General features: G+C 41.5%; 1 protein-coding gene across 1 annotated transcript in view; it reads right to left on the reverse strand.

The window, feature by feature from the left end:
- Positions 1-311: 311 nt before the first annotated feature.
- LOC111651758 (nesprin-2) overlaps positions 312-15,550 on the reverse strand; it is a gene marked incomplete at its 3' end in the record, with an annotated part of 39,040 nt that continues 23,801 nt past the window's right edge. The window contains exons 2-11 of the mRNA XM_023401797.2: positions 13,964-14,186; positions 13,639-13,789; positions 12,797-12,979; positions 11,482-11,616; positions 11,203-11,397; positions 8,441-8,570; positions 8,203-8,355; positions 7,510-7,598; positions 3,528-3,743; positions 312-367 (exon numbers count right to left, since the gene is read on the reverse strand). Of these exons, the coding sequence (XP_023257565.1) occupies positions 312-367; positions 3,528-3,743; positions 7,510-7,598; positions 8,203-8,355; positions 8,441-8,570; positions 11,203-11,397; positions 11,482-11,616; positions 12,797-12,979; positions 13,639-13,789; positions 13,964-14,169 (1,514 nt within the window). The remainder of the gene's footprint in view (positions 368-3,527; positions 3,744-7,509; positions 7,599-8,202; positions 8,356-8,440; positions 8,571-11,202; positions 11,398-11,481; positions 11,617-12,796; positions 12,980-13,638; positions 13,790-13,963; positions 14,187-15,550) is intronic.

Below are 15,550 nucleotides of genomic sequence, written 5' to 3' on the forward strand. Positions count from 1 at the left end.
CATCAATGACTTGGCTCCACTAAACAGAGAAGATGTGTGATGTGTGTTTTCTATGTTCTTGGTAGAGCAAGTAAATGCCGTGCAGCTCGCAACTCGAACTCAAACACTGCACAGTATTGTTGAATCACACATCTCACTCTTTGTAAGCCACTGAACCTCCGTGCTTTGCCTCAAAGATTTCCCTTTGTGAATATAAAGGACAGTGTTCTGCTTATCTCTGTGGTTTTGTAAATATCTCATAAATTACAGCCGGCCTGTGTCTGTTATCGCTTCATCTGTGTACAGCTTAGTCTGTTTCTGTGTTTTCTCACCTTTGTTCGGAGAGGAGACGCTCGGCTTCTTCACAACAGGACATCTCTTCTTCAGCCTGAAGAACACAGAGCTTCTGTTAATCCTCAGTGGTTTCAGGCAACGTCTCAGAGTTTCACATGGAAAACTTTTCAAGAATAGAATCATCTTAAAAAATATCTGCCTGCACATATAGAGTTTATTCCTCCCCTGGGGGTATTAGTGACACAACTTCTTATTTAAGGTGCTGTTTGTATTATTATCATTTTAATCAACAAATCAAGCAAAAATCTTTTTTTGACATTTTAATTGCTGTGAACAGATGAAATACTCTGGCAGTCTGTATTATGTGCTATGACAATACACCTGCTACAAACAGCATCCATACTTAATTGTTGTTCTCTCAGTCTGGGTTCGTTCTCTAAATCTGGGTTTGTTCTCTTAGTTCCGGGTTTGTTCTCTCAGTCTGGGTTTGTTCTCTCAGTCTGGGTTTGTTCTCTCAGTTCCGGGTTTGTTCTCTCATTTTCGGGTTTGTTCTCTCAGTCCGGGTTTGTTCTCTTAGTTCCAGGTTTGTTCTCTCATTTTCGGGTTTGTTCTCTCAGTCCGGGTTTGTTCTCTCAGTCCCAGTTTGTTCTCTCAGTCCCAGTTTGTTCTCTCAGTCCCAGTTTGTTCTTTCAGTCCCAGTTTGTTCTCTCAGTCCCGGTTTGTTCTCTCAGTCCCAGTTTGTTCTCTCAGTCCCGGTTTGTTCTTTCAGTCCCAGTTTGTTCTTTCAGTCCCAGTTTGTTCTTTCAGTCCCAGTTTGTTCTCTCAGTCCCAGTTTGTTCTCTCAGTCCCAGTTTGTTCTCTCAGTCCCGGTTTGTTCTCTCAGTTCCGGGTTTGTTCTTTCAGTCCCAGTTTGTTCTCTCAATCTAGGTTTGTTCTCTCAGTCTAGGTTTGTATACACTGCTGTAAACCACTGAGGAAGGAAGGAAAGAAGGAAGTCAGGTTGTGTTTCTCTCCTGTTTTTATGGCGACAGTTAAAAGTGCAGCCAGAGCTCGACGCATAAATCAAGACTTTATGGATTCATTCGTCGGCTCGAGGAGCGGCAGACTAGACAGAGGAAGAGGAGAATAAATAGACGCTTTCACCAGTAATGAGAGAGAGGGGGAGAAAATGAAGGCTGAGGCCAATGAAGTCTAATGGAGAGAGAAACGTGGAGCTGGAGAGAGAAAACACAGGACAGTTATTCAGAAATCCATCTCTACAGAAGGTGGATGAATCTGGGAATTCTGTACAGAGGAAAATAAAGATGTATGATCATGACTGCTGATGGAGATTCTGATGAGAGGAGACATCACTCAGTGTGTGTGTGCTGGAACTTTGATGTGTATGAGTATACTTTACATGAGTTGAAGACCTTATGGGGACAAAAATCTGTTTCTAGTCTCACATTTCGGGGACTCACCACCATCTAGAGATAAAAAGTAAATCAATGATAAAAGAACTGAGTGAGCACTAAACACGTTTGTGTGCTTTTCAGTCTGAAAGTGAACATTTGACAGTGTGCACGCATGGGTATGTAGTAGCAGAATCAAATTTGTGTATGAATGAGTGTAACAGATGTTTTGAGTCTGTGAGACAAATCAGTAGGTCTACCTAAACCTGAGTAATCAACTGAGCTTTTCTTGATCATAATTATCAAAAGCTGCTTGCTCTCATATTGGCAGTTTGAGTTGCAGAGCGTAGTGTGTTTGTGTAGACCGCAAGGGCTGAACCAAAATGAGACGGTATAGCCTACGCAGGTTTTTCATTTGTGTCACTAGCTGTGCCCGCCTTTGCTGTTGCATTGGAAAATCACGGCTCCTGTCGCCTAGCAACCTTGAAAACACATGACTTTTTTTCCACAAAAAAACTTGAGGTTTAAAGGCCCGTGGTTTTAACAGTTGTACCATTAGCTGTTGAACTGAGCTGAAACCAGTTTAACAGTGTAATACTCAGGCTCTCTGTCAGTGTTGTTTGCTGAGTTATCATTTTCCTTACCGGTGTGCAATGAATCTTGGGATAGGTTGGGCCACAAAAAGACAGATGCATTTTAAGGTGCCCTTGAAATGGGACAGTCTAGTTGCAATCAGTCTTCAGATGCAGCCTCTCAAGGATGCAACCCCTGAACTGGGACACAGCTCAAGTCTGTTGAGTCTGCAGCCATGCTAGCAGCGCTGTGAGCCTGTATGTAAGGACAGCGGTGCTAAATGCTAGCTGGATGAGAAGCTAGCTAAATGCTAATGTCAGTGACAATGCTAACATGCAGATATTTAGCTGGTATAATGTTTAACATGTTCACCATTTTAGTTTAGCATGCTAACATTTGCTAATGATTATTAAACAGATGGGAACACCATTAGTTTTGCAGGTATTTGGTCATAAACCAAAGCACTGGACAAATTAAAAGTTTGACCTGAGGTTCAAATTATTCCGAGGAAAACATGAAGGTTGAAACAATTTCATGACATCCTATGAACCTTAAGGAGGTGCTAGAAGAAAGTAAGAGTCACTAAAATCAGTAGGATTCATTGACAGGAAACATGAATTTAAGTGCAATCCTCCAAATAGTTTAGTTAGTTTTTAAGACGGTGTGAGTCAAATTACTTTAATCCAGTCATCAATACCACTCCTCACCTACTGCACCTCCTCTAACTGCATACAGAACTGATTCCCCTCTTATAAATCTGAGCTTGAACAATCTGGATTGCTGACATTCAGACTGAACAGCACTCACATTTGTTTTGTGCTCAGTCTGTCATTTATGTACATCCATATAAACACTGGTCCCCACAAGGTCAGAGATTTACTTTATGTCTGTTTGTGTCTGAGAGTACGTGAGAATGTCTCAAGAGTCAGGAGGTTTTACACGCATGAACACCCACGCACACGCACACAAAATACTTGTTAGTAGGAGACATGCATTGTTGGTTTGGGTCTTTTCAATGGAGAGTTAAAGTAGTGCTTAAACTGCTGGTTCTATTTTGCAAAGTTGTGGCAGTAAAGTCAGGAAGGGACACAAAAACTCCATGATAACGTGACCAGCTGTGTTTGCTGTGTGTACTCAATATTTTTGACAGATGCCATATAGTGTATAGCTTTGAGTTTTTGTTATCAGTTTTTTTATTGATATGCACTGCCCATTTTTCTAACATAAAAAAACCTGGAAAAAAAGAAGGTTTAAACAGTGTGAATAAAGGTGACTTCACCGCACCCCCACCTCTCCATCAGTCTGCACAGCTTTGGAACAGGAAGTCCTCCGCTCTGGAGGGGCAGACCTCTGGACTCCCAGCCACGCCCTCACTCGGCCACCATCGAAGCTTATTGGCTCACCGGCCTGTCTGTCAGGAGTCGAGGACGCCCACTGGTCCCCATTCAACTGTGGCTTCGCCTTTTGGGCCGCTCCTGAGTAGGTGTGGTCGAGCCATGCCAGCCGCTGCACAGAACACAGATCATATAATCTGAAGAGTTCAGTATTCTACATTCAGGTGGTTTATAATGGATCTGCAGAGGATCCAGTCGGTGAATGTTGCTTATTTTTTTGAAGGATTTCAGCATCATGATGTGGAGATTTATCAACTTCATCAAGTTGGAAATTAGATGTCCTGCACCTTTGAGGATTGTGTTTTATGGATGTTTAGTTTATATTGGTTTTTAGCTGGATCGCAACAGCGATGCCAGCACTGTAATTGTGAATATCTGTGACTGACTGACTGAGTGATCTTAGTTACCCAGATAAAGACTGTGCGCTTTGTGAGAGACAAAATAAGAAAGATATTCTGTGTCGCTTCTAACTCAGAGTGATCATTTTACAAGTAAATATAGCTAAAACCACAGAAGAGTTTTTGTCCTAATAGAAGAATAAACTCAACAAATGTCAAAATAAATGAAATAGCTCATTAACTACAATAGAAAATTAAGCACAACAAATTCCATTATAAAAATAAACTAAAATACCTAGAAAAAAAAATAAATGCAACAACATGTTCGGCCCAAGGCGACACTATTTTTTTTTGCAAAACTCAAACTTGTTGAGGCTGAAACTACTTAATCTTAAAGATAAACAAGCACAAATTCAGTATTCCTTTTCATTGTCAGCTGGCTTACATGAGCTCACCATCCAAATGTCAGATTGTCCTTAAAGTTATAACATGTGGGGTGTCGTGCAGCTTAGTGGTCTAAGCAGGCGCCCCATGTGTAGAGGCTACAGTCCTTGATGCAGTTGGCCCCGGTTTGAGTTCCGCATCGGACGGCCTTTCGCTGCATGTCATTCCCCCTCTCTCTGCCTCCCTGTTTCCTGTCTCTCTCCACTATACGGTCAAATAAAGGCATAAAAAGCCCCAAAAATATACTTAAAAAAAAAAAAAAAAAAGTTATAACATGTTACTTTTCCACATTACAATGTCTACAAACAACTGGACCTGTGTTCTAAATGTTGTTGATCTGTGTTCTTACATTTTCCCAAATGTTTCCATCAATTCTCAAACCAGAGAAATCTGTGATTTTAATCATGGTAACAGCGTGTTTCATTGGTCGCCTGTTAATGACATCATATCCTCTATGATCATGTGTCAGTGTGTTTGTCTGACAGAAGCTCAACATTGACTTTTATCTACTTTTAAGTCACATACTCTTTTTTTTTTTTTTTAAATCTTGGTGGTTTTCAGCTCTATATTTGAACCAGATGAAGGATTTTAGTCGTCGGACATCTGGATCTGAAGTTATCAGAGAAACAAGCTGAGGAAATGTTAGACAGCTCAGCTCCCAGCTGCTGGAGACGTCCTGTCCTGTGTCTGCTGAAGGGCGTCGGTGAATCTTTTTAAAGTGAAACTGCTTACTGGGTGTTTCTATTGGTTTGAATCCCCTGGTGTGTTTGTTATGGAGAGGAGGACACCTCTGTGGATAATTCAGCTGCTGGTAAAAACCTGCTGAACGTCTGCTTCATAAGTTATCAGAGAAACAATCAGAACAAAAGTTAGCATCAATCTCAGCTCCAACTCTTCCCTGAGTCTCTGTCCTCCGTACAGCGTCACTCAAACACTGACTTTAAATGTCAAACTGCTTCATTCAGTGTTTTTCATGGTTAGAATCACCAGGTCTGTTTGAGAAAACAATCTCACCACAAGCTCCACCTAGCTGTTCTGGAGCTTTTAAATCATAACAAATGATCTTCAGCTGTAGATTAAGTTTTCCCAGTTGTCATGGAATTAGAACATTAAGGATTTCCCATCCATGTTGGCAATCATGTTCAAAAGATTCACATCAGCGGCTTAAAATGGCGGTGGGGGATACACACACAACTCTGCAGGCACAACTCTTGAGTCGCAGTCAGAATTCATGCGGCATACAAGAGATCACCCAGTCACAGATTTAAAGAAGTAGAACCCTGTCACGTCCTGCGGGCAGACAGCGGGGAGGGTGTGCTGACATCATGAATACAATAAATAAAATCAGGTTGAGGAAAAAGAGAAGATGCTGTGAGGTGACAAGTGAACACACTTTGATGTCTTTGTTGGGATGCTGCAGCCATAATCAGATGCTAATTCAGTTTCACGTGTGTCTCAGTTCATCTCTTCCTGTTGAGCTGTGGGGTTCACCGACAGTGCAACAGTGTGTGGGTGTGTGCGAGACATACCAAAATACAGAGATGGGGGATGGGAAGTGGGGCTGCTGCAGGCTAGAAGAGGATGATACTCAAATTACTTCAAAATTTCTAGGACAATATATGTCCTTCTTTCTGTTTCCCTCTCGATTCATCTTGTTTAGCCTTCTTCATTACCATTTCTCTTCATTTCCATTGCCCTCCTGCAGCTGCTGACATTTCTCCACTCCTGTGTCTCGCCAAAATAAAGCCAAAAAAAAAAAGAAACTGATGTACCTGACAACATATAAAGGTGCCACATCCCCCTGGCATCATCAATAAATCAGTAGAGGAGGAGGTGAACTGTTGTAACTGGCTTATAAAACCGACAGCCAGTAACGGAGAACATTTTTAGATAGCTGGTGTATCGGAACATCAATGACTGTGTGTGTGTGTCTGACTGTGTGTTTGTGTGTCTGTCTGTCTGTGTATGTGAGGGAGAGACAGATGGACAGACCAGGCCTCTGGGCCATGTAGCATCTGGGTCAGAGCAGAACAACAGAGATAAGAGAGCGAAAATGAATTTAGAAGAAAAACACCACATGGTTTTGTACTCCTTCAACACATCATTTTGGATGCTGCATTTAAATATCTTAAAACGAGGAGTCAAATGGATCCATCACATGGGAATCCGCACCACTTATCTGCCATATTAAGCAAAACAGCTTTAACAAGACTAGGTCAAAACCTAGTCCTAGTACTGTAAAATGATCACTCAGGGAGAAAGATAGAAGCTCATTCACGTCACTTGCCATGAGGTCAGCATCGAAAGGTGTGTGTCTGTGGCGGGAAAGTACGACCTTAACTGCTCGTAGGCAGTAAAGGTCATTCAACACTGTAGGGGACACGCTGTGACTCTCTTCTGCCAGAAGTAGTTAAGGTTGGAAAATCGTTGCTGAAAGTGTCAGTTAATCTCGCAACAGAGGTGCTAAGTTTTCAACACTGCCTGTTCACACAGAATCATCCGGAAAGAATAACGACCAATGGGGAAACTCCAACACTCTGGCTGGCCAACCAATGGTGGAACTTCATCACTCAGTCAGTCGGTCAGTGATTTCATGTTTATAGGGCTGGTCCCGCTGTTGTGCTCCAGCCAAAAATTACAATGGAAAGGAATGGAAGTCTTAATAAAGTCTTAGTGAAGACTTATCTTAGTAATAACATAATATAGTTTATTTTTAGTTTTTATAATAACAAAAATAACCAACAAATTCTCATGCATTATGGAACAAGTTGCAGAAAATAAAGCTGTATGAACATAAATTCATCTTAAGGTATGAAAACCATTGGCTATTAACATACTTGTGCCTGATTGGCTGGCAGGTGTGCATTAAAAGTCTTTATCGGGACAACAATCTGTACTACATTAAATCAGTACTTATGGTCATCTGGGACATGTTAGAGTTCATTTAACCTTCAGTACTCAAACTAACTGATGTTTTAACCTGATTGGATGGAATTTTTGGCCTGTGTGCAACCAGCTAACCTAAGCACTGTAGATCTTGATTCTTTTAACATGTAAATACTTTTACTGTCAACCACTGAGGCTGCTGTAACTCACCAAGTCTGCCTCCTGGTTGGTGATGTCAGACAGAGAGCTGAGGGAACTGAGGTAGCTCCACCTCTTCAGGCCATCTCGGTGACACAGCCCTGCAAAACACACACACACACACACACACACACACACACACACACACACACACACAAAGCTATCATCCATGACAGTACTTTCCTTTAAAAACAACACATTCACTTTAGACAACACACAGAGCTGTAGTTTTTGTCCTCGTTTAAAGCTTTGAGCAAAAGAAAATTTTGTGCAGTAGCCTGTAAATCTTATTCCACTTTGGAAGAAGCCTGGAGTTGCTTTCAGGCCTTAATGGAGGTCTGAAAAGAAAATTGGTGGTGGCATGTTGGCACAGGCAAACACTGCAGGTCTGTAACCACAAAGAGGTGGACTGTGTGTGTTTTGTTTATTTCTTATTTTGAGGAATTCAGTAGTTGGCCGACTCAGCAGAATCTGTAAACAACTAAAGGGACGGTGGACACAGTCGACCAATCAGAACATGTTAAATTAGATTGTGTCTGGAGCAGACTGCCAGGCTAAATGTCTGCTGCTGGGCGTTAAATGTGGAGCTGGATGTGTGAAGATGAAGTAGCAGCGACAGCAACAGCAACATGGAAAGGTTCTCAGGCCCTAGTGGAGAAATGTTTCAAATGCTAAAATGCTAAGACATCTTTTGTTTCCACCTACCTGTGCTCACACTGAAATACGATGAGTCGCCATCATCACAGGAGACTGAATGTCCAATATCAACTGAGGGGTCCCACTCTAACCCCAGGTGCTCATGGGTAGGAGAGGCCGGAGAGGGAGGAGGAGGAGGGTGGTGAGTGGGTGAGGGGAGGTCTGAGGGGAAGGTCAGTTGGGGTTAGCTGATTGGCTGATATCTGGAGAAATGAATGGGACTTGACTGAATTAAATGTTGGTTTACCTTTGGGATGGTTTGAAACTGCAGGGAGGTCCAGGTTAGGTTTATCAAGCGCTCCCTCTTCCTCTAACAAAGTCTCTGAGGGGCAGCCAGAGTCTGTAGCCTGAGACAGAATCCAGTCATCCTCGAACACCTGCAGGAGGAAGAGGAGGAGGAAGAGACTTCAGGAGAAGAAAGAACTGTAAAAGAAAAGCAATATTTCAGGTGGTTGTGTGAGTGCTGTGGAGTGCTTAGGAGGGATAGAGGAACTAGGGCAACAACTAACGGTTATTTCGTATTATGAAATATCTTTTTTTTGTCTGAGCAGAAATCAAAGATCCAAATACATTCAACGTACTGCAAGAGAAAATCGTCATGGAAAAGCAGCAAATCATCTTGTTTAAAATTAAGCAAAGTCAAGGCAGAAGTCTATTGTTGGTTTATTGTTTTGTACAATTAAATCATCATGATAAAAGTCATGTAATAATAAAACTAGATTTAATGTGCAGAGGAGGAAGAAGCCAACATGCCTTAAAGGTGTAATGTGTAAGGTCGTGCTACCTGCTCCACCTACATAGGAGGCAGCATTTCACTTCTTCGCCCCTGTTTAGTTAATACTGTTGTTGTTTTCCACATGTTCCTTATAATTTATTATTTATATGTGCATTTATTGTTGATAGTTAAAATGGTTGATAACACTGAAACTTAACACTGAAAATTATGAGTACTTGTAATACAAACAGTGTGTTTTTATTTACCTATAAAAATATGAAGGCAAGGGGAAACTGCATGACACATGGGTGTCAGACTACAGCAGCATGAGGAAGGGATGATGACATCATCACAGAGGCAAAATCAGAAAATAAGGTTTATTGCCAGGTAGGTTTTTACTCACAAGATATTTGGCTTGGTCTTTGGTGCAGTATACAATAAACATATTAACAGGAAATAATAATAAAAAAGGTAAAATACTGACACAGTCAAAAGATAAATATACATAGATACACATATTAAAAAAATAAAACCATGAAAAATACTATGTACAAAAGTGTTGACAAAGCTCCTGCTGAGCAGGACGTGCAAAAGATCACAGTATAGACAATATCTGTTCTGTGCAGGAATAATACTCTGAGGTGTCACTGTAATGTGGTTGCTGATTGATGAGGCCAGACGCAGAAGAAAAGGCAGGTGCTGGTCCATCACTGGGGAGGACCAGACTGGAATTCCTGTCCTGTCCTGATACATGTGATAGGACAATTAGTTTAGATCATACAAGTTCTTTACATTCAAACATGTTAGATGTGTTGTGTGTGTATAATAAATTGTAAGGGTAGATATGAATATGCTAAAATAAATACAGTATTAGGCAGTGGATCCTGAACTTGCTGGTTCTGGATCAAACAGTCACATCTGGCTGAACAACAGCTGCAGGAACAGGCTAAATTCTACTACATCGCTAAAATGTCATACATCATACATTTATGCCACATGAGGTGTTTGTCAGCTGTTTACTCACCCAGAGTTGTCTCCCATGGTGGAAAAACACACCAGCATTCACCCGTGTTTTGCTTCTTTGCCGTTGAACGTGGTTTCTTGTCGGAGCGGTTCTTCGAGATGGAGATAAAGATCGCTTTCTAGGCGCTTCAGACATCTGTGTTTCTGTGATGCTTGTCGGCAGCTTTTTTTTTTTTGTTTTTTTTTTTAGTCGGGAGCCATAGCATAACTTCAAGCTCAGGAGGAAGCTGTTCTTCTCTGTGGGTCTGAAGGCAGACTAGACGCTACTCTGACTCACACAGCATCTAGTGTCATAAAGTGGTATTACAACACGGTCTAGGACACGGCTAGTTGGTTAGCATGCTCATGTTAGTAGATATCTCTGAAATACAATAGATTGAGCTCTTGGTCATGACATCATCATTGTGGCTCCTTCACATACTATTGATGGTGTTAGTTCATTTTTTGAACATTTTAAACTAAAATTCTGGCCAGATTTGGCCAGATCTTACACATTGTACCTTTAAAGTCTCCACAATACAGATTCTATTAGATTTAATCATAAACATGAGCCCGAGTCGAGTCCAATGCTTGTATCTTAAAGGTCTGTATAGTATTAAGGTAGATGTGCATGTGTTATTTGATTATAAAGCAGGTGTAGGTTCTATATTAATACTGTGTGTTTGCGATATCTTAATTATTTCCAAGGAAGATTGAAAGTATTTGGTACTAGAAATTCCTTGGATCAGTGGTCTGATGGCAAGACTCTAGTTAACACTAATATTTGGAAGTGTATCACTGCAACGATGTGTTCGTTTTCCCTCTAATTTGTATCTAAATACATGGTACTTTATACAAATTGAATTTGAATTTATACATGTTGTTACTTGTGTACAGGTGGTGACAGTCAGTGCCATGAAGTTTAAAAAAATAAGTCAAGGGTCAGAGGGCATAGTGGAAACATGTGGAATAAACTCTTCTTCAATACATAAACTTTAGTTAAATGTTCCATACAGTCTAAAGGTCTCTGTCCATATGTTGTATGATTATAAAGCAGGTCTAGGTTCTATATTAATACTGTGCAAGTATCAAAGCCTCAGTCCACAGAGAAATGCACACAGCCTGTATTCAGAAACTGAGCCTGAAAACCAGCCGTCAGGACTTCTGTAACTTTGTGATGTCACAACAAAACAGTCACCGCCCTCAGCCATGCCCAAAGCCCCGCCCAACTGGACCCTCACTGTCATTCATTTTGGTGGTTACAGTGTGATTGTGTGTGTGTGTCTGTGTACCAGTCTCATGCTGAGTAGCCGTGTGTGTGTCCGTGCGATGTTGTTGTAGACGTGGCTGCAGTGGCGCAGCAGCTCCAGCAGTCGGCTCTCTATGTGCTGAGCATCAGTCGGCTCGCTGTGTTGGATCAACGCCTCGCCACGCTGCAGGAGGGTGTTCACACGGCCGGAGTTCACACACACACACTGCTGGAAGGACTACACACACACACACACACACACACAGAAAGTACATATACAGTGCATGAGGTAGGAAGAGTTTAGTTGTATAACACAACATACCTGCAGGCATCTCAGCTTTTCACAGGTGTTTCCAGTCAGGTAATCCACCTCAGTCAGACGGACGTCCAGGTCGGCCAACCAGAGAGAGAGCTCCTCCCTCTCTGCCTCAAACCCCTCCCACTCTGAGACAAAGAGCTGAGAGAGGAAAGAGGGACAGTCCATCCTCAAAACTCTTCACTTTTCTTTAGAATATTAGTAATGTTTGGAAACACTTTGGTTGATTATTTAAAAGTTCTACCCTTCTTATGTCTAAATTACCGCAGTTACACCAGACAAGCTAATTGATAAAAACATCAAAGATTAAATAAGACTAGGTCAAAACCTAGTACATGTCTGGACTGCTTGTGACCAAATCCTGATTTTATAACTACAACGTCGTCTGATAAAATTATCAAAACACATAAATTAAAGACAAAGACTGAGCTGTGATTTCAGTGGGATTTACTCAAAGAGAAAGTTAAGAGAAAGACTGTGTCTTTTTTTTGTTATAAGTAATCTTAAACAAAAAAAATGACACATGGTCCACCAGGTGAGCCACCAGGGCCCTTTCTTATTTCCTTTCTTATATTTCTTGTTTAGTCTCTGACACGGAGCACAGCCTCCGTCTGGATGCACAATAGTTTATCTTTATCTTAGTCTTTATTTTCTTCAACTCCAGAACATTATAGATTTTTATTATGTCTAGCTCCCTCTGTTTGATATGTAGAGTTGGTCATAGTCGTTAGTACGAAGCCTCGTTACCAATGACTTCTCTCTCTCCTGCTCTCTCTTCTCAGTGTGTCTTATGTTTAGTTATTCCTCTACCTCCTTCAGTAATAATGATATATGTAATGAAAGTAGTTTATTTGTTGTAATGGAGGTGAGGCTCAGTGTAATGGAAGCGCATTTGCAGCGCTTCCCTGCAGTTCCTCAGCAGCTGGGAAACTAGAACCGCTCAGTAGACTGCCTGTTACAAGAGATGACGGTCAGCATCCATAAACTGCCCAAACCTGGGCCAGGTTATACCCAATCTGTCTCTAGATCTAGAGACAATGAGCTAAGTTAGCAACACTGCAGTTGTAAACACCCCCCTAACAGAGTATCATCAGTCAGTCAGTCAGTCAGTCAGGGACATTCCAGATTATAGGCCTGGCTGCTGTGCTCAGCAACAACGGGTTGGTGACATATATAAGCAAACACTGTCACTCTACAGACAGTCTGTCTGAACTCTGTCAGAAAGTTTTAAAAATTCAAAGATGAAACAAATGAGCACAGAACAACAACCTCTGCAGAAATTAGAAGTAGACTTAGGGGAAATTACAGGAAGGACTCTGACCTTCAGTCGCACTGTGATGGATTCCAGTTTGGCATTCACGTCATCCCATCGTCGCCCACATTCCCTCGCGGTAGACAGCAGCTTAGCCTGAATGGCGCCCAGAAACAGCGGAGTCAGTGCTCGATTCCTCTGGGTCAGACCGTCCAACTGCACGAGCCGAGATGCTGCCTCACACCGAAGCCGCTGAACACACAAACACAGGTCATATCTGAGGTCATGCACAACAAACATAAACATTATCATTAACGTTCATATTACATTACATACAACTACATGAAGCAACTCAGGTTTCTTTTGAAGACTTTCCTATTCTACAAATCCAGTGTGTTCATGTAAAACAGGTTTTTTTGTCCATTTGTAAAGAGTTGAAAACATTTGGGAACTTTCTGTAAATAGCCACAGACTCAGTTTTCAAACAATGTGCAACATCCATTACATTCAAGTGTTGAGCCCCAGTATGAGCCTGTACCAACTGGTTTGACTCAATGATAATTTAATCATGTGCAGTAAAAAGTGAATGTTGCTAACAGTTATTAGTACACAGTCTCATTCTGCACAGTTTACATATCAAAGTACAACTCTATGCAGACGACTTGATTCTGCAACAAAATTGAGTGTGTGCATTTGTTTTCATAATTTATATCATTAAAAGTGAGAAAAAAAGAGAAGCTCAAAAGTATCCAAAGTTAAGACTTTGTATTTCCTTTGATGAGAAAACCAAGTTCTTTTAATCCCTTTCATGATGAATTACATGGGTTTAAATATGACCTCAATTTAAGTTGAACTTTTCCACGAGAAAACAAAGTTTAATGTTTGAATATTTATGTTACATATCTCCTCACCTCAAACTTCCTCAGCTCTTCCTTGGCGGTGATGTAGGTAACGTGGGCTGAGTTATGGGAACTGACAGCCTGTTCAGCCAATTGCAGCCACATATCCAGGTGGGCGTGTTCCTCCATAAATTTGTGCCATAGGACCCACCTCTTCTCCAACCTGGAAATAGACAGGACACACACAGCCTGTGTGATTGTCTCTCAGTTCTAAAGTTGAATGGAGGTCAATTATTATTATTATCTTAATTATTCATTTTTAGAGCATGAACATTTATTCTTTATCTTTTTGAGTCTGCTGTCCAGTTCTCTTGATACATCCATGAAAGACACTCACTGTCCACATTCCTGCAGGTCTCCGTGTTGACTCCAGCTGCCATCCACTCGCTGCGTGTCCCCCCCACTCAGCTCTAGAGGAGACGAGGTGAGAAGGAATGGAGACTCTGACAGATTCAGAAACAGCTCCATGTTCCTCATTTCCTCTCCAAGCAAAACATCACTTCCCTCAGAGGTGGGGATGATGTCACGATGGCATGCTGACATCACGTCACATTTATCTGCTGAGACACAAGGTGTAGAGGAAGTTAGACTTCTTTGAGATGGTAATTTATAGAAATAATAGACACAATCAGAAGGGAGGAGGCTCTGAGCCTCTCTTCTGATTGGCTCACTGACCTGCTGTTTCTAGAGCTCCAGAGAGAAGCCTGAGAGAGATGTAAAACTACACTGAGATGGTTTTTGGTTCTTAAAACCACAAATATATCTTCTTATGGATCATCACTTCAAACAAAACCTTTACGTACATGAACACAGTTGCACATGTGCTGTTCCAACAAGTGTGTTTTTCAATGACGAGGGAGTTGATTTTGTTGAGAATTGGATTCTAGTATCAAACATGGAGTAAAATTGGAATCTTCAGGTCAACATTTAACAAGAATTCATCCTGTTTGGTTGTTTAGAGCCAAACAGCATGAAGAGACAGATCTCACTGCATCTTTAACACACACACACACACACACACACACACACACAAATACACGCACATTCACAGAGGCAGTGATTCACCATTCACCTCCTCAAGATCCAACACACACACACACACACACACACACACACAGTTATTGCTTATTCATGAGCCTCTCTGTTCTTTATTGAGGTGGATCCAGAGATGTTCTGAATGACTGGAGAGAGAGAGAGAGAGAGAGAGAGAGAGAGAGAGAGATAACACCAAGGGCCAGATTTACGTGTATGAAAGGAAGGACACACTTACTCTACACCTTTCATTTAGTCTGCACCCACAATCTGTGTGTAATTATCTCCTGATTTACAGATGCAACAGCTGACTACACAGTCAGGTCCTGTGACTGACATCCAGGCTCATTTTCTGAGCTCGCATCCCGTTCACCTTCCATCCTCACTGAGACACTGATTTTCTAAAACACTCTCCAAAGGAGATAAATCTAAAAACTCTGACCTCTTGTTTCAGTGTGGACGAGGAAAACGGGGATTTTGGAAAACAACTACATAATCCTGATCCTGTGCTGTGAGGCTGTAAAGTTCAGCAGACAACACACTGATGCTTTCTGATCACTCATTCTAACTGTTAATTTGACTTCTGCCTAGTTGTCTCTCAACCAAAACAATAACAAGACAGCGTTGGGTGGCGTCATGAAATAGCATGGGATCATGGGAGTTGTTGTCTTCACCACCATGTACACACAACAGAACATATTTGACCACTTATTTTGTTGACATTTTAGGGGAAGCTGAGCTTCCCTTGCAGTCTTAGAGCAATAGCCACTGATATATATATAGATAGATATATATAGATATATAGATTTAGAGGCAGGTAGAGGCACAGCGGGTCGTCCACTAATTGGAAGGTTGGTCATTTGATCCCCAGCTACTCCAGTCTGCATTTTGT

This window comes from Seriola lalandi, unplaced genomic scaffold, assembly GCF_002814215.2.
Source record: "Seriola lalandi dorsalis isolate HSWRI2012SDOR001 ecotype SW California unplaced genomic scaffold, Sedor1 jcf7180002053761, whole genome shotgun sequence".
In the NCBI taxonomy this organism is placed as follows: Eukaryota; Metazoa; Chordata; class Actinopteri; order Carangiformes; family Carangidae; genus Seriola; species Seriola lalandi.